This window comes from Aethina tumida, chromosome 5, assembly GCF_024364675.1.
Source record: "Aethina tumida isolate Nest 87 chromosome 5, icAetTumi1.1, whole genome shotgun sequence".
NCBI classification, from domain to species: domain Eukaryota; kingdom Metazoa; phylum Arthropoda; class Insecta; order Coleoptera; family Nitidulidae; genus Aethina; species Aethina tumida.
The window spans coordinates 26852589-26873237 of NC_065439.1; the positions used below are offsets into that span (position 1 = coordinate 26852589).

Genomic DNA, 20649 nt, shown 5'->3' on the forward strand with positions numbered 1-20649 from the left:
ACGTGTTAAGCGCTGCTGGGGTAATAACGCGCCTGATATTTTCATAAACGATTATTTTAGTATAATCGCCGAAATGGGGCTTTTAATAACATAAGAGACTGCTTTATTATTTTTATCTCTCGAATGAAAGTGGGAATAAAAATGAACCATTTAGTTTACCGATTAGATTTTTACGTTTATTTTTCTGGCAGATTATGCGCTCACCGATTTTTTTACTTATTATTTTATGCGGTGCCGCTTTTTCGGATACGCGCCGCTTGATAACCCAGATACTTCACGGGAAATTGCTTTGTTACCCTTCCTTTAATACGGATATTAAATAAGTGTCACATCTTTATTTACATCATGTAAATTACATGCACAAACATCTACTGATGAGGTTTAATTGATTATTAAAATATTTTTAGGAATTAAAATATATTAACTATAAAACAAATTAAGAAATGATTTATTTATATTTCAAGTCAATCGGAAAACGATTTGTCGGTTTTTTCTTCCTTTTTGTTCATACCTTTAAGGTATTTCAAATACGCATGTTCCCAAAAATCGTTTAATCTAACATAATTTATGATAAAATATATTTATATCTTTCTTACATATCATTTTATCTTTTTGTTTAGTGAAAACCTTTTTTAATCTCAACATTTGCTTAAAATATTGTTGAGTTTCAATAATTTATAAATAAAATAAATTTACCATTTCGACTCAATATATAATTCATAATTAAATAAATGAAAAAAATTTATATTATTTTAAATTATTAAATTATTTTTAAATTCACTGAAATTGTTTATATTTTTTATTGGATATTTTATTGAAAATTAATTTTCTTAATAAAAATTATTAGAAATTGTTGAGTCAAGTATAATAAAATAAATTTACATTATTTTTAATTATCAATATAATTTTAAATTAACTTTAGAATTAATTTTTTTATTTTTTGTGAAAAAATTTTTTATAATTATCATTTTATTTTTAAATTAATTTTATGGTTCATTTTTTGTTTAGCGAAAACATTTTTTAGGTTTAAATATTTGTTTATTTTAAATTATGTCCTATAACTTATTAAAAATTATTTTTTATTGAGTCTCAATTCTTGCTTAAGAAAAATTCTCAAAAATTGTTCTGTTTCAATAATTTATAATAAAATAAATTTACCATATGTTATTTATATTTTACTCTCACTCATTTTTCGATCCAATAATAATTCATAATTAAATAAATGAAGTAAATTTATATTGATTTTAATTATTAAATTATTTTTAAAGTGACTGAAATTGATTATATTTTTTTATTGGATTTTGAACTTAATTTGCTTAATAAAAAACTACTATAAATTGTTGAGTCAAGTATAATAAAAAAATTACACTATTTTTTGTTATCAATATAATTTTAAATCAACTTTAGAACTCATTTTTTTGTTTTTTGTGAAAAAAAAAATATAATTATTATTTTATTTTTAAATTAAGTTTGTGGTTCATTTTTTGTTTAGTGAAAACATTTTTCAGGTTAAATATTTATTTATTTTGAATTATGTTCTAAAATTTATTAAAAATGATATTTTTTTATTAAATTTCAACATTTGCTTAAGAAAAATTTAAAAAATAAATTTACCACATGTTATATACATATATGTATATATATATTATTATTATTAGTTTATTTCTAAATTAATTTTACTCTTACTCATTTTTCGTTCCAATATATAATTCATATATAAATAAATGAAATAAATTTATACCTTATTTTATTTATTAAATTATTCTTAAATTGACTGAAATTATTGGATATTTTTTTGTTTTTTTTTTTGTGAAAAATAATTTGTTAATTATCATTTTATTTTTAAATTAACTTTAGTTTAGTGAAAATTTTAAGTTTAAATGTTAATTATATTTTTATTTCAAGTAGTTTTTTTTTTTCATGTTTTGTTCATCTATAATATTAACTTACTTACCTTATTATACAAACAAAAAAAAAATGTTTATTAATATTTTAAAAATAATAATGACTTAATGCACATTATTTTTATTACTATTAGATTTTTTTAATTATATTTTTATAGAAAAAAACTTGATATTTAAATCATTTTATCTACAAACATCAATTAATTGAAAAATGTTTCTAAGAATTTTTTTATTCAGTATGACTGCCATATTTATTTATAAATATATTATTGTGATTTATTCAAAATTATATTGTTCATGGTAAAAAATGTGGATCCCTAAAAAAGGTACTGTAATTTTTTGACTGATTACATTTAGAGCCACCAAGCCAAAACCAATTTAATATTTGTCCGTAACATATCCTGTGCACTTTTTAGTCCACTTGATTTGTTGTTCAAATTCTAATAAATATGGCCGTCTAAAACATATCGTCAAAAACTTGAAAAACAGCGGGGGCATCTTCAATCAATCTCGCCTAATTCAATCGTACTACTTTATAGTGTCATCCCGATGTGCCATAAAAGAAAGGCAAATCCGTGAGTTATGATATTTTTTCGAAAAACATAAATCACATTGGAGCCCATCTACTTCCAGTCGGCCGCGTCCTTCATCAACTTTTATAAATTGCTCGCGATTATCTGGAAATTTCAAATCAGATTGATTTTTGATGGATGATTTATTGCAGTATTGTTCCGACGCGAAAAAATTAGATGTATTTTTCGTTCTGCTAATTTCGACGCAGCAGTTCATTCTCGGCTTTCCCTACGATAGATGCGGATTTAATTAAAATATTTATTCCATTTTTTCCACCACTGATTTATTGTTTTCGAATGTAGCTAGGTCGGGATTTTGAGAATAATATATCTTTGTTTTCTTTTAGGAAGTCCCAACCCAGGTCACGACGGTTAAAACGTTTCCGTCTAGTTTCAGAGGCCATCGAAGACAAAGCAGCGAGTAAATTAATAATGGCTTATTAATAAGTCGATTTAAACTGACAATTGAGAGCGATTGTTTGAGGAATTATTTTAGTAATTTAAGACAAATAATAACGAAAAGTGTTTAAACGGGGCTGGTAGAGTATTTGATTTAACTTCTCGTTAATTATCTTATCACTACATAGGGTAATTGAGTTTCTTTCAAACTTAAATTGGTTTATTCGCATTTAGTAACTTTCTGCGCCCATCTTTATTTAACTTTTAACCGAACTACGTACCTTTCTTTGTTCGCCCCTTTTATTATACTCAGTGTCGAACAAGGACGATAATTCTTGTCGTTCTACGTACTTTGTCATTTCTATAGTTTTCCAAGTTATCTTATCATTTTAAGCACGTCTGCTAAATAAATCTTGCGTTTCAAATAAAATAACAAAGTAATGCAACTTTCTTTATGTTTTATTTAAATTTACATTGTTCTTAATTATTATTTTTTTTACATTTTATAAAGGAATTCTTCTGTTTGTTATTTTAAATTAATTACTATTTTATGTAATGTATTTTTTGTTGAGTAATATTTTATTTAAGATTTATTAATTGATTGATAAAAATCTACCCAAAAATCGTTTAATATAACATAAAAATTTATAAGAACATTTTTCATTTTTTTTTCGTTTTATTTTAAATTATGTTCTATAATTTATTAAAAATTATATTTTTTGTGTTGTATCTCAACATTTGCTTAAGAAAAATTCAGATTCAGAGAGATCAAAAATTGTTCAGTTCCATTAATTTATAATAAAATAAATATACTATTTCGATTAAATATATAATTTATAATTAAATATATGGAATATATTTATATTGTTTTTAATTATTAAATTATTCTTAATTTGTCAAAAATTGATTATATTTTTTATTGGATATTTTATTAAAAATTAATTTCACTATTAAAATATTATTGGAAATTGTTGGGTGAAGTATAATTTTATGTCAACTTTAGAATTCATTTTTTGTTTTTTGTGAACAAAGTAAAATATTTTTATTTCAAGTAGTTTTTTTATGTTTTGTTCATATATAATATTACTATTAAATAATTTACTTACCTTATTATAAAAATAAAACAAAAAAGAAATTATTTTTATTAGTATTAGTTTTTTTTTTAATATTTAATAAATCATTTTATCTACAAATATCACTTCTTAAACATCAATTAACTGAAAAATGCACTCTCAAAATTAGAAACAAAACCTTTATACATACCTTAGTTTCTCAATCTGTATTTATTATTATTTAAATGGTATTGAGGGCGGGATATTGGGGTGTTTTTTTGAAATAATACACATGTTAATGTTTTGAACAATGTCCATATTATATTTATACCCACATACACACGGCACGTTGTGAACCTTGTCATATCATTTTAATTTAAATTATATATATGTACATTGTAGAACGCGTAGTTATAGATATACATGAAAAATCCGGCATGGTTGCCGGATTCCATACAAACGGGTCCCGTTCGGCAACTTCGCACGCAGGCTTGCTACATCGAACGAGTGCCCGTGTAAACAACATAATTCTTATGTTACAATCTCTATCTGTACAATCATTCTATTACAGCAATATTCCATCGCCATCTTTATTATCATAGTGTAAAATCTTGTTCATTAAAGTACGTACTTACAATAATTAATAATATTATATCTTAATGTAAAAGTCGAAAGCGTCCACAGAAGGAATATGGTTATTGCTTATTCATTTATTGCAAGAAGCCGTAGTTGGCTGTAATACGTAACACTGAAACGACGGCCTCCAAACGTGCCCGATACGAGTCCGGCCGTCCTACAGCTAAACCGTCTACAGACTATCGTAAGCGGACTCGGATCCGGCCGGTCAGGCGGCCGTCAGCGGATGGATCAAGGACTGCAAACACAAGGACAGGGGGAAGTGCCATAATATAGTGTGGCGGCACACGGACCACTTGCTACCGCTTAAATTAGAGTATATATATGTATATCATAATATCAATATATACAGCATGTATACACTTATTAACGTAACCCTAAAAATACGTATGAAAATTAACACAACAAAAGTTGCGCAGTGCGCAATAATAGGGAAAGGTATTCAGGGGCGTACCAATAATATTTTTTTTTTTAAATTTATCTAAACTACCCACACCCCTTCACTTTTAAAAATATACAATACGCTTGCAAGTTAAAATTAAAGAGAATCAAAAAATTTGGACAGCACATTACAATTTTCAGTGTATATAAGTAAGGCCCACGAACAGTTTTTTTTTAAACATACAACTGAAAATTTCACATTGTGAGTTAATATTGTCGAGTAAATATTCCGTTTGGGAAAAAATACATTTTACGACGAACGTCTATGAATTCTTATTTACCTAAAAACCTCTACGTGACTCAAAAAACACACCAAAAGCCAAATCAATAAACGACAAATCAGAAAAATCACTCCATCTATTACGGAATTAAAGCTTAAGTATTAAAAATTTGTTCCATTTTACCACAGAAAAATATAAACGCTTGTTCTCATTTTATTTACTTTGTTCGTAATCACAATGTTTAAGTTTAAGTTAATTTTAAAAGTCTTAAGGAATTTGGTGTTTACGCCTATCTAAAATTTATTAATTTATCTACCGGAAGTCACCCTACCAAATTAGAATATATACAATCGAATTTCGTCCTTAGCTAAAACCTGACGCTTTGTACCTGCCTGAGATAGAACGAGAGATGAAGCAATTTTTCCGCAATTTAAAAAACATTAAGTACATATATATTTTATAAAATTATAAAAAAATTTATCCACCCACTAACAGTTATAAAATAGTATCATTAAAAACAATGGAATTTCATTTTCTTTTTGTTTTATACAATTTGAATAGCACCACGCCATTTTCACATTAGCATTGTTCACCCCTTTCATTCTCAAAACTGAAGCTTTTGGCGTGTTTCGTCAATTTTTTATTAGCCGAGCAAAATCCGTCGATCCGCGACTCACGTTGATATGTTGTCGGTGCGCGCTGCCTCATCGCGAATCTTGTTTTAATTATATTCTTTTTTTTTTAATTAGTTTTCGAACGTTTCCGGTGCGAAGATCGAACGAACGAATCCGTTCGACTGCGCCCGAACGCGGTCTAGCTGCTTGATTTCTAAAGCTTCGGCAAAAGTACGACCGTTCCGCAGCCGCCGTCGGCCTCCGGCCCATTGGGTTGATCAAATTAGGCCTTCAATTCATTTTTGGTTTCAGCTGCTTTTTTTAACGAAAAACCGGGGTTTCTCGAGCTAAGACTAAGGTTAATGAAGTAACTTACGAGATAGGAGTTAACTAAAACTAGCCACGGTCGGGGGCCGTCAGCTGCGGATCTGAGGACTTGAATATTTGTCTTTTTTTTTTCTAAAACTTATCTAGTACTTATTAATGCAATAACACAGTTTACATATATCAAAATATATAAATGAAACATATTTATATTTTGGTTTTTATCTACCTACATTTACCGTATTGCTCTGGATTGACATTTTTAAAAATACTTTCGGCATTACCAAAGAAACATTAAACGAAAGAACGGAAAACTAAAAGTCACTGTATTGACATATTAATATTGACATTATTATACCTTTGGTCAAGACTCACCAAAAACAGACGGAAGATTTTTTCCCGCCATTTCAATCTAATAAACCGCCGATTGACACACAAAAGTAAACGGAACTGAACAAACGTTTTAATTGACATTTAATATAATTAGCGTATTTAGTAACCAGCTGCCATCTGTATAACCCGGAATGCCGTCACAACCCACGTTTCCATCTGGAGGGCCATAATTCAGTTAAATGCAGTAGGCCATTTTCAAAACAAATTAATCGGAAAAAATGTCGTCTATAAGTACTATCAAGAGGCTTTGGTTTACTTTTGTCCGTCAACATCTTAACCGCCTCCCTTGGGGGGGCTCGTTTTTTTTTGTTTTTAATAAATAATTCGCATTTCATGGAAACACGTTCTACCCACTACAATTAAAAATATCTACTCAATTGTCCATTTTTATCAGCCGCCAAAGCTCCACACCCATCGATTCGTTCATCTAAAATGGGAACGGAAATAATCGTGATGCTTTCGTTGTTGCTCAAATTACTAGTACCGGACTGGACCTCATTAGAGACTCTTACTTCGAATAATCTTTCACAGAAAGAGTATAGCTACTAATGTGTATGTTGCCATCAATGAACAAAAAATAAAAGAGAACTCCAACTGCAGTGTGTGAACAATACTTAGAAAAACAAAACTGATTTATATATATATTAATTTGCGGTGTTGGGGAAACATTGGCTGCAACATACAATCTCCTCACGTAATAAACCTATCGTTCTAAAACAACTACACGAAAATTAATCTATTGAACACTAAAGAAGCTTAATGATTTAATTTTTGCTTAAAAACTTCGTCGTTGTTACTTAACTGTGAATTACCAATGATCAAAAACAACTGAAAACTTACCGATCGAGTGGGGTGTTGAGCTTTGGCCGCTAGGTTTTCATTCCATTACTAAGTTCATATCCTCGATATTTTGTACTGATGAGACAAGCATTTTGTAGTCATATAGGACAACAATGGTTATTTATTAACAAGCCGAATGGCGGAAATATTATAACTTAAAAACAATAATAAAAAAATAACACACCATATAACTCACATGGAGAACTGGAAACAAGACCGCCGCAGCCGTTTCTTTATACAGGAAAATTAACTAAATAGTACACCATAATTTGGATGGCAATCACAATAAATTTTCATTATAATTAAGCAAGGAATCAGAATACCACTTCTAACTGCCAATTAATCCTTCGGTGATGCGTCTCGGCGTGTTATTCTGACTTCTTTTACACGTGGGTGTGGCGATTCTGCCTCCGCTATATAGAATATTCACAAATATAACAGGAAACATTTATATAATATATATATTAAGATGATCTGATCTATTCTAACAATTAGACAGATCTATAGTTAAAAAGAGTACGATGAGGACACTATAAGCTACTCATAGTGGGATAGAAAAACTTGACGCCTGCACAGCTTGTCAGAAAGTGAAATTCAGACAAACTGTACGTAGGAGTAGTTGTTTACAGGAATATCAACTACACTGAACAAGTGGTGCAAACATTACGTTGACGCTATAAAAATGTATTTATTCATATATATATATATATATAAAAGAGACACTACCTCTACGGTTCTATTATGTAGCACGCACATATGGAATAAATTATAAAACTTCGATCTTAACTTCATGTTCAAGCTATACACGTATTATGAAAAGCGGTTCCTCCGGTTTTTCTATACCACCAATTCATTTAACAATAATAATTATATACAAATCCCTAAAATTATACAATTAATAGTTTTTTTTGTTTTGTATACATGAATACGCGCAAATTATGCTCTGTGTGTTTTGTTAACCAACAGAAATCTTACCATTAATTTGTAATTTCTCCATTTAAATAATTGCGCCGGACTTCCGAACCGCGGACAAACTCACACTAAACTTTCTAGTTGCCTAAATCGCTTCTAACTCACAGCATTTGACTGTCAGCGGTTCGAAGGCCCCGCGCAGAGACCTATGATCAAATAAAACACATTAACTATATATAATTAAAATGAATAAAAACAAACTAAATTAATATACCAAGGCAATGCGGCAAGTTTTTATGTGTTGTCGCATTTACCCTTTTGGTCCTTAAATATAATAATATTTTGAGGATAATGTATCCCATTTTAAGATACCCTGTAATATATCATATGTAATCAACACAAGATGTAACGAATAGTGCCTGTGTTTGGTGATGTTTGGGGAAAATTTCAACGGAAGCCGACGAGTTTGAACTTAAATTATTTACAAAAAAAATTAATAACACCCCTCAGTGGGTTAAGGGATCAGGTTCGAAACAATTTCGAAGACATCAATTACGACAAAAGGGTGACGGGCTGAATTAGCCCCTGGTGTGAAATAATCCTTAACCCGACCGAGATGACTCCTAACAATATTGACACCATGTACAATAATAACTACTTTTGACTGACCGTGTAAGTCTAATGTCGTTACTGAGAACGAATCCGTGAATCACGTGTTTTTCACATTCAAAAAACAAATGATTTAATACTTTCATCGAGTGCCGAATGTGCCCGAGGCGGTCCGGTGAGTAGAAAGGGGAACGACTCGCACACAGTCGGGACATATAGAGATTTAATAATATTTTTCTTTGTAAATTAAAATCTATTAAATATAGGAATCCTTGAATCTTTGGCAGCAGAGATACTTTCATCTCAATGTCAGACGTTTTGACAGTACACTCTACGCTATAACTACCAGGACTTTAAACATTTTGCTATTATTATTAATATTATTATTATTATTATATGGGGGTCATGTATAAAATGACATACAAAAACTTTTTTAATTAACTTTCCGTGGTGTTACATAAAGAGGTACTATGTATTTGTTCTAGAATTTGTAAATGTTGGAAAGTGGAAAGTAGAAGTAGATTACAGGCAAAGGAGTAAAGAGGAGCAAATCCTGCCCAAACATCCTGAGATATACTGGTTAGCAGGAGTGTTTAAGCAGTCAATTTGTCAGATCGAGATAACGTGGTGGCAACATTACTAAAGAAGAAAAAAATGAAAATAGTTGAAGAGGAGACTCGTTGGCCTCCGTGAAGCATTAGATAAGCGAGTCGATGACACCAAACAGTACAACAACAAGTAGAGCCGCTTTGAGTCGCGGGGGTGCTACATTATTATTATTATTATTATTATTATTATTATTATTATATTTCATTATTATTATTAATTTAATTATTAATAATTATTATACATATAGTGAATGTACAAGGTGCATATTTGTGATGGCGGATCACAGCTGCCGCCCCTGGGTCGAGCCGAGGTTGAGTGGACGCACACTTTCGACTCAGTGGTAGCCGTTTGTGAATGCGGCTGGGATTAGGGGGCCCTGCAAACAAAAACATTCCAATCCATCCATGTCTATAGTTCAGAGAAAAAGAACGAATTAAATAAACATCAAACCAGAGAAGTGACCAACATCTTCCGGAAGGAAGACCTCACAGATTAGAACGAATGTGGCAAAGTACTCACCGGACTGTAGTTTAGAGGTGCCCGGCTGACTGCGATGGCGGGGAACGTCGAGGGTTGGGGACTGGCGGCCTGTACGTAGCCGACACTGTCCGCCGCCGAGCCGTTGTACATGTCTATGGCCGGTCCTGGTGAGTTGGCGGCCGGGAAGCCGCTGCGTGCGTTCGCTGCCGCGGCGGCCGCGTGCGGCGATGCCGGCGGTCCGAAGCCTTGGGCGGCGGCCGCTGCCGCTTGGTAGTTGTTCATCACTGCAAAGGAAACCGAGAAGTGCGGTTGCGAGGCGGACTGGTCGGCTCCCGACTGATGCTGCGCTGCCGCCCAACTGCCGCCCGAAGAACCTGTGGCGACAAGAACACACACCTCGTGGGAGCCGACCGGTCACACCAATTTTATGGTTTTCGTTTCGAATCGCAGTCACACTAAGTGCACTCACTTGCATACCTCCCAGTTATGACCATGCAACGCCAAAGTATCTCTACTTGTTTTTCTAAGTATTTGTTTGTATTGTGACCTTTTGGCAGTACATGGACATGTCTTGGTCAGCTTTGCTACATTCTGGAAGGATGATTAAATCATCACAATCTTTTGAAGCAATCAATTGGGGTTTTTTTGTGAAGAAGAATTAATCATCCTTCAAGAATCTACTCAATCATCCCTCTAACTGTAAAGAAACCCTAGTTTGGATAGTAGTAAATCGGAATAGAGCTGCTTATTGAAGAGACTTTTTACCTAGAAATAAACTCTAAGTACTAAAGTGTCTACACAGGAACAGCTAACATCTAAAATTCTATGTGTGAGTCATCTAACATTGTCACAACAAAGGAAACATTGAGTATTATATTCAGTTCATTTTTTAACTCTAATTACAGTCTCCGCCCACCCTGTTTACGTTAAAGAAGTCACTTGAACCAAATAAATAATTTATCTTCAGACCATAAATTCCTCATGACCACTGAAAATTCAATAGTACATTAGATAAAATGATTACTGTGCTGAATTAAAACAAATTGTGCCGGATTAGATGAAATATGACCTTTTCCTCTTTTACTTTTACCGTAATCAACGATGCGACAATTCATCATGGAATTAAGTGACTTCTGGTGTAATTGTAACGAAAAAAATGAACCGAAAACAACACAGAGGGAGATAAATGGTCGAGCTCGGGTTACGTTTAAACAGGAACAATCGAAGAACTGTTTAATATTATAGTAAATTAACCGCCGTTAACCAAAACAAGACCGTAGCTGATGGATCCAAACTCTTCGATTGTTCCCCCCGGTTTATCTAGACCCCGGCGAAACAATGAAACTAAAACAATGAAATGTTCACAGACACACACTCCATCAAACATATCAGCAATTTAAGCAGGACGCGAAATACAAAATTACAAACGCCATAAAACAATGGGATAATTACCTGACAGGGCCTGAGTCAACAGTGGTGTATTGTTATTGGGTGTGAGCTGGCCGTTGGTTAGATCCACTAAAACACAAACGGACACAGTTAGGCTTGACGTGAAAAGACAGCGATCACATAAAAACACTACTATGGGTATTCGTGTAGGAGACTGTGAGATGTTTGTATTGAGTTTTTTCAATCAGTTTTCTCAAAATTTACATGACATTGAACAAAAATTTTTGCTTAGCTCTAGGTTAAACGGTTACAGATCTAATGTTAAACTTACTTCTACAGGTGGAAGAGTCAGTTCTAGCAGTAAAACTAGCTAGCACATACAAGGGGAGAAATGCTATGGATAGAATATCATTCTAGGCTAAAGTAACTAGAAATTTACAAACTGTATGTTACAAAAAGTTAGACCAATCTAATAAAGACTTTATCACGTATTACTCTAATGTTTTGTATGTAGTCTTGCACTTGGAGCACGCTTCAAGGGGTGATTTTAATTGACCAAAAGCTAGATTAAATTGAAGTAAAAATTGGGATTCGTTGATAATTGTAAGGGCATAATTATGGGCTTCGTATGACTCTTAGTAGTGGTAGATAAACTGATTAATTCAGATGTATGATAATGGCCCAATTTCTATTCAAAAATATTTGAACATCTTTTTAAAATGGTGGTCAGATAAAGTCCTGTATGTCATTTACGCATTTCCGAGCTCATTGTGGTGCGATTCATCAAGTACCATGCAAAGGACCACGTCTATTTTTCATAAATTTCCTGTAGAAATAAATTCAACGAAATCCGACCACGGGCTTTTGTTAAACTCGATCGGGAATTAAAGTTTTTCGATAAAAATGCAGAGCACTTTCGTATATGTGTGTATAAGAGTTTACGTCGTTTTGATGGATGATGGGCGGAAAAACCGTCCGTACATCGAAAGTTTCGCAGGACCCCTTTCCGAGGCAATATATCATCAATGGACAACGCGGTCTAATGTCCATTCAAAATTCTTCACGTGCCATCTCGCTATAAATCACCCCGTTTTTCAAGAAAACTGATTAAAAAATTGTATGGCGTGTTGACTAGTAATAACTCGCACATATACGTATATCGCTCGACTAAACTCTAAAGACTATCGCACTAGGTTTTTTATGTTTCTCCCTAAAATCGGATTAACAACTCCGACCGTAGGCACTAAAGAAAAACACATCAAACTAATATACGACACTGCCAAAAGGATTCAGCATTGTTTCTCACAAGAATCTATTACTCTATTCTATGTTTCTACAAACTATTGAACTCTCTATTCTATGGACTGTTGTTAATACATTGTTAGATGTAAACTATAAGCAAACGTATTGTTGGAACAAATACGTTTACTACACATAATTGTTAAGATCTAAGCCAAATAAGAAAACTGTTAATTTTGACTACTATCGTTTTCCACTACGAGGAACACTCCAACAAATCTAACAAAATACAACATGAGCACAACCGTTTTAAGGACACAACCTGTCGGAGTGTTCCTTACAAAACTATTCTGTACTAGAGTTAAAAACATCAATTGTTTAAATTAATCTAAGTCACAAAAATTTTAATCACATGACTGCTATTGCGACTGTTCTAAAGGTATTAGTAGTATTACTCGCCCATCGGTATTGATGCAAAATTCCAAAATGGAGTCCTTTTCGGTAGATCACACACTGATTTAACACCTCTATAGTAAACCCTTCCTAATATCTCTTTTAGGAGTTTTATAAGTCACATGTGGTGGTGGAGAATGGGGGTATGGCAATTCGCACCTGGCACCGGATCCCGAAAACATCCTCCCACTCCGGCAACAACGTTATTCAGTTTCGATTCGAAAGCTTCCCTCGGTGTGTCGATAAAAAAAAGACGCGGGGGGAAACTGAACGCGAATGATTAATTAATGTGTGTCAGTAAAACGAACGGGGTAAAATTGTAATTGTGACGCGGTCCCGGTAAAATATCAAAAATTAATTAACCCGGAATATCGAGGCGGAACATGTGCCGTGGGGGCGGCGGTAATTATTCGCCGAGGAATCGGTTGCAAAGTTATAGATGCGTAATTATGGATCTTAATGAATTACCGTTGTAATTAAAATAGCGAAATGACGTGTACTGATTGTCTCAATTAAGATGAGACAATGTAAATTCTCAGTTGGAACATGAATAATAGGCGGTACGCGCGCCCGCTTTTGTACAAATCCAGCAATTAATTGCTTATTTAATTGTCGCATGGCAATACTAGCGGCTCATTAATATTAAAGTAAATTTATTTTAGACAAAAACTTTATATAACCCAGGCCGCATTTCAATTTCGGATCGTTTTGTTAATGTGCTTTGTGACAAATTGCCATTACTATGTCACATAAAGTTTCCCTTATCCGGTTATTCGCTCTGCGTATTCTGTATCAACTAATAATTTGATTAAAGCATACTTGCGTTTTCAATTGTTTGATTTAGTGACAATTTAACGAATACTTGGAATTAAATGCTTATTATAAAGTTACGGATCAAATTGGATTAGGAAGACTCATATTTCCTCATAAATTTAATAAAGATAATACTAAGGAGGGAAATATTTTTATTTAAAAATTAGTTTAAATTTAATAAATAAGACAAGTGTATCAAGGGATGAAAATGCACATTTAGAATTTTGGGAATATAGGATTTGTTTTAACAAGTAAACTTTCATCATTTTTACAACAATTACTTAAGAATAAACTTTTTAAAATTTTAATTTAATTAATCTTTGAATAGAAAAACTTCTAAAAATGGTGGAGGAGCAAAGCAATATAGATTATTAGATAGTAAGTCTCACATTTTCTCACAAATTTAATAATTACTGAGAAAGAAAATAATTTCTTAAAGAATTCGAATCCTATTATTGGACTAAATCTAAGTCACAAATATTTGAAATGGTGAGAATAATATTTCTATAGTAAATTCAGAATTTTAGGAGTCAAGGAATTCCTTCTTAAATATAATGTTTGATTTAATATTTAAATTTTATCATTTTTACAACAATTAACTTAAGAATGAAAATATATAAAAATTAAAAAATATTTATATGCATTTAGAATTGTTTGAACTTGTGGTAATTTAATTAATAATTGAATAAAAAAACTTTTAAAAATGGTGGAGGAGCTAAAGCAATATAGATTATTAGATAGAAACTCTTACATTTTCTCACAAATTTAATAATTACTAAGAAAGAAAATATTTGTACTTAAAGAATTCGAATCCTATTATTGGACCAAATCTAAGTCACAAATATTTGAAATGGTGAGAATAATATTTCTATAGTAAATTCAGAATTTTAGGAGTCAAGAAATTCCTTCTTAAATATAATGTTTGATTTAATATTTAAATTTTATCATTTTTACAACAATTAACTTAAGAATGAAAATATATAAAAATTAAAAAATATTTATATGCATTTAGAATTGTTTGATCTTGTGGAAATTTAATTAATATTTGAATAGAAAAACTTCTAAAAATGGTGGAGGAGCAAATCAATATAGATCATTTTTACAACAATTAACTTAGGAATAAAAATGTATAAAAATTAAAAAATATTTATATGCTTTTATTAAATTTATAATTTTAGGAGTGAAGGAATTTCTTCTTAAACTTAAATATATAAAAATCGACATATTTATGTGTAATTAGATTTATTTGATCTTGTGGAAATATTTATTAAATATATTATTGGTCTTAATAATCGACAAATATCATTGTAAAATTAAAAAATTGATAAATGTACTGTAATAAACTGTTATATAACTTTTTTTAATAAAAACTATAATTTAAAATACATAAATAGCCAGATTTTATTAGTTTTTTTCCAGCCATTATTTTCATGACGTAAACATAAAAATAAAAAATGAGTTTGAATAAAATAGACTGCTATTTTAATTGTAACGGTACCATTTTTAAATAAATATTGACGGAATATTTAATAAATTCCATGTTGCCGGTTGAATATCATTATAATTAATTGTGTGCCAGATATTGATCAAACGTCTGTGCGAAACAACAATTTGGAGGAGGATACGTCGTTCGCTGACCGGTCCAATTTCGTTTTTGAGCCCCCCCGGGCGGAAACCCGTATCCGAACAATTTTTATATAAATGTTAATGTTCAGGTTATGGCTTTCCGTTGGCCCCACGAAAATATCACGGCCGAAAACACGGAATCGCGTATTCATGAGATTCGGCGTTTCCAGTTCCGGTCCGGGCGGGGGGGCGACGCCGCCGCCGCCGACGCTCGCGTTTTAATGAATTCGCTGAAAAAGTTATCAACGACAGTACAGGGTGCCATTCTCAGGCCATAATCTACGGGCCAGGTGCGAATTTCGCATACGAAAGTGTGGATATATACGTGGATAAAAAAACAAGAGATCGACCGGGAAAATGCACGGAGTTCGCTCTTTGCCTTTCGGTTGAGGAAGACGTCGGAGTTTACCGATTCGCTATTTTTCAATGCAATAAAAGGCATCCGGCTACTTTTTAATATTGATGCCGGGTTAAGTCTTTTCAGTCGGCTCTGCCGGATTTAATGCCGACTTGATTAAATCCAAGGTGGCCCGAGTTTCAAGGAATTATTCAACAATGGAAACTTTTAAGAACCCGCCGACAGATTAAGGCGGCTGTTTGGAAATGTTATCACCCCCAAGTATTATTTTTTTAATATAATATTATATAACTAAATTCATTTTGTAACTTCAGTAATTTGGACAAAACGCTGCCTGAAATCTCCATGAAGGACGACAAAATTTATGTACACTTTCCATAAACATTTTGACATAAAGCTCGTTTAATGTTATGCCACTTCACTATAATTTTCTTAAAAAGTTGCCGGTAAGCTATTAGAGAATTTTATCTAAAATGCCACAACATTTTAACATATCATTTATTCCTCATAATTTATTCAGAACCATGTACTGAAACATTTAAAATTCAAATGTCTACATGAAAAACTCGCATGCCTATTAGAAAAATGGCTTAATCATCATGTACACTGTGTTCAGATCTAAGTTTAAAATCTTGTTAAGTTTACTTGAACACTGTTTACACAGAAAACGTCCATTTAGTCTTTTATTTTTAATGTAACTCTGTGCATTTTCTCGGCGCCTTCATTAGCAACTATGTAGTAGATGTTAATAAATTAAAAATGCAGTCGTTTTCATAGAGTATACAGAATGTATTTATTTTATTATACATATTGCTTTAAAAACTCGTTACCCAATTTCTGGATTTGGAAGTAACATGAAGCAACAGTCTCATAACATCGAATACTTATAGAATAATAATAGATTTATATACAATCACACATTCATACATTCATTTATAATAAATAACTTTTTTTGTTTGGCATATCGATATTGTTTAATTTTATCACCTGGACAGTATGTTTGCAACATTCCAGTATAAATGTAATAATGATAACCATCGAGAATCGACGGACGCAGGCCGTCCGTGATAGGCGTCCAAGCGAAACCGCCCCCGCTGGCCGTCCGTTACGGCGGAGCGAAAGGGGAATTGCTTTAGTTTTCAGGACGAACCGGGCATCGCTTGGATATTTATCTCGAATTCCTGCGGTCCGTTGATGCTCGATGTCGCTGAGCCGACAACGGCGAGGGGAGTTGGGGGATTATAAACGGGGCTGCGGAGAGGACCGAACAACACAAATGGAGGCCGGCATGATTAATTAGATAATTATGGCAAATATTAAATCACAAACACGCATTTCGGCACCGGGGCGCGTGCTAATTGAATTCGGCGATGTTCCAGGAATAATTGCGTCAGTAATTTCTGGCATTAAGACGCCCTAATTGTTCGGAATTGTGATCGGGCATTCGGAATTTGTGCATCGACGATTGTCACGTTAATATGTCTAGTTGTTTTTATTTTATGGTCCACCAAATAGTGAACTTGGAGGAGCCACAAGAAATGGAAACTGTTTGATATTTTTCTAAATTGTTTGCTTAATTAGCTTGATTTTTTTAAGGCCTGCTACAAGAATGGAATGTCTTCAGTTAAATTCATAAATGCTTTACTAATTGTATGGAATATGTCTGTATGACAATATACAGATTTAAAGTTTAGTATTGAAGGCCATAAATATTTGGAAATCTCCCATACATGAAGGAAAACTGATGATGTAGGAATCTGTAGAACTAAGATAAGATGTCTGTAGCAAAAATCAAAGAAAGGATAAATATGAAGGAATCTCCTTTTTTGCATAATTAATTTGTATTTTAAGGACCCATACATGGAGGATAACCACCAAATGGTGATCTAATGATATATGGAATCGGTAGAAGCAAGATGTCTAAATGCATCACCCTATAGATTATGATATTTGTATCTTATGCTCTACTAAATAGTAAAAATTGAAGGAAGCCATAAAAAATGAAGATTACTTGATATTTATGTACATTTTGCATAATTATTTTGTGTTTTAAGGACCCATACATGGAGGATAACTTCCAAATGGTAACCTAATGATGTATGGAATCGGTAGAAGCAAGATGTCCATATGCATCACCCTATAGATTATGTTATTTGTATCTTATGCTCTAGTAAATAGTATAAATTGAAGGAAGCCATAAAGAATGAAGATTATTTGACATTTATCTACATTTTGCATAATTAATTTGTGTTTTAAGGACCCATACATGGAGGATAACTTCCAAATGGTAACCTAATGATGTATGGAATCGGTAGAAGCAAGATGTCCATATGCATCACCCTATAGATTATGTTATTTGTATCTTATGCTCTACTAAATAGTAAAAATTGAAGGAAGCCATAAAAAATTGAGATTACTTAACATTTATCGACATTTTGCATAATTAATTTGTGTTTTATGGACCCATACATGGAGGATAACTTCCAAATGGTAACCTAATGATGTATGGAATCGGTAGAAGCAAGATGTCTATATGCATCACCCTATAGGTTATGTCATTTGTATCTTATGCTCTACTAAATAGTAAAAATTGAAGAAAGCCATAAAAAATGGAGATTACTTGACATTTATCTACATTTTGCATAATTAATTTGTGTTTCAAAGACCCATATATCGAGGATAACTTCCAAATGGTATCCTAATGATATATGGAATCGGTAGAAGCAAGATGTCTATATGCATCACCCTATAGATTATGTTATTTGTATCGTATGGTCTACTAAATAGTAAAAATTGAAGGAAACCATAAAAAATGGAGATTACTTGACATTTATCTACTTTCTGCATAATTAATTTGTGTTTCAAGGACCCATACATGAAGGGAAACTTCCAAATGATAAATTAATGATGAATGGAACTTGTAGAGCCAAAATGCCCGAATGCATGGATCTGTAGATTTCGTCATTTGTATTTTAAGTTCTATTAAACATAAAAAATTGAAGGAATTCGTAAAACCAAGAGCATCGCCGATTGAATTAGTCCGGCGCCCCATCAGCAAAAATATCCATAACGTCAGATTGTTCATCAAGTTAGTTTATCAGTGCAATATAAGACCGCTTTTCATAACTTTTGTGTATTTTAGTTAAACTGACATATCGCGATTGGGGTAACCTAGTTCGGACATGATTCAAATCAACCACCTTGAACCGCCGGTGCGTTTCGATCACAACCACGCGGCATAATAATAATAATAATAATAATAAGGAGGACCAAACCGTCGAAACGCACCGTACAAATTCGAACGTGCCGGAGAACGATAAAGACGCCACTCAATTAGTATCGGGCCGTTTCTGCAGCGGGCTCGGTTGGCCGGGCGCTCTTGATCTTTCCCCGACCGTTGCCACATCCAACCTGGACCATACTCCTGGAAGCGCAGCGCCCGCAAATGCGATCTGATGCATTAGCAACTTCTAGTGCAATTGAGAGCGGGACGTCGATACATTACACCACGGACCGCTTTATTCCGATAGATTTATTACACATAATGCTCGACGGGGTTATTGGAAATTCTTAGTGGATTAAATAATTGTACAGGGCCGTACAAAGGACCATTAACTAAATATGTAATTTTCCTTTCGCTATACGATCCTAGTTGCGATTCCCCCAGTCACGAATGGGTCAAGAACTGGATGGAGGATCAGGGACGGGCTCGCGCAATGATACAATTAGGCATCGAGGTGCTCGGAAAATTCGAAGAAACGTATATCTTTACAGCAAGCGTATTCAACAAATATGTATATAATAAAATCTTTTTTTTTAGTTATTCAAAAATAAACAAACAACAATAACAATATACAATATAACGTCTTTTCGGTAATTTGACAGAGATAAACCGAAGTGAACTACTAATAAAGCTTATGCGTTAGTTTAAAAATTATAAACGTATAAAAATATATCAATAATGATATGTATGATGATCAATAAACACCTAATCCATAGGCAGGTACTTCCTTAAGGTTTCAAATCAACAAGTACTTTTGTGCGCATGAGATTTTAAATGCAAACAGTCTCTGTCAAATTATAAAAAATTCATTGGAATGGTCAATTGATTGTGACTTTTCTTTTCTAAAACTGAAGCTATGTTACGCATTTAATACTGAAGAAATGGATACTATGATACGTCTTTTTAATACCTAACCTAACAGTTATTTTTACCTAGTCTATAGTCTACACCTATCGAATATTCCCAATAGCCTAACTAGAGAAGAAGATATACGCTAACACCTTGGAAGATTTGGCAGCTTTTTCCAGCCCGAAACAACGACTAGAAAAAATTGTAAAGTTTACCAGGCTACTAGAGAAATATGTAAGTTTACTGTTTGGCTTTGTTACTTAGCTACCGCCTCAACATCAAAGAATATTTTCTATATTGAGAAGTTTCCGCAGATTCTCAACATCAAAAATTATTTGTTCTAATTCTATAATACCTTATGACCGTCCTATCTCAATTGACAAATTTCCTTTGGGGTCAAGAATAACAAACAGTATTTCTTAAACGAAAAGTAAATAGTGTCTCTTCGACACAGGTCGCAACGCAAGAAGTGTACAAAAGGTACTTGGAAATTGAAGCATTTAAGTAATTATTTAGTTATCGTACTAGTAGTACCCAAGTAGCTACTTTGAACCAATAAATTGTTTGAAATCTATCAAAATTAAATGGTAAAAACTATTTTCAACAAAAAAAAAAACGTAGGTGTGGGTGAAC

The 20649-nt window shown here is 32.6% G+C and overlaps 1 protein-coding gene across 9 annotated transcripts in view; it reads right to left on the reverse strand.

Moving 5' to 3' along the window:
• Positions 1-4222: 4222 nt before the first annotated feature.
• Positions 4223-20649, reverse strand: part of LOC109603456 (RNA-binding protein Musashi homolog Rbp6) — a 419447-nt gene continuing 403020 nt past the window's right edge. For 6 of the 9 annotated variants that reach the window (XM_049967660.1, XM_049967661.1, XM_049967658.1 and 3 more), the window contains 3 exons: positions 11459-11524; positions 10046-10380; positions 4223-9902 (listed from right to left, as the gene is read on the reverse strand). In XM_049967660.1, the coding sequence (XP_049823617.1) occupies positions 9861-9902; positions 10046-10380; positions 11459-11524 (443 nt within the window). In that variant the 3' untranslated portion in view covers positions 4223-9860. Of the gene's footprint in view, positions 9935-10045; positions 10381-11458; positions 11525-20649 lie in introns of all 9 variants that reach the window. The other 3 variants (XM_049967666.1, XM_049967662.1, XM_049967659.1) reach the window with 2 other exon arrangements.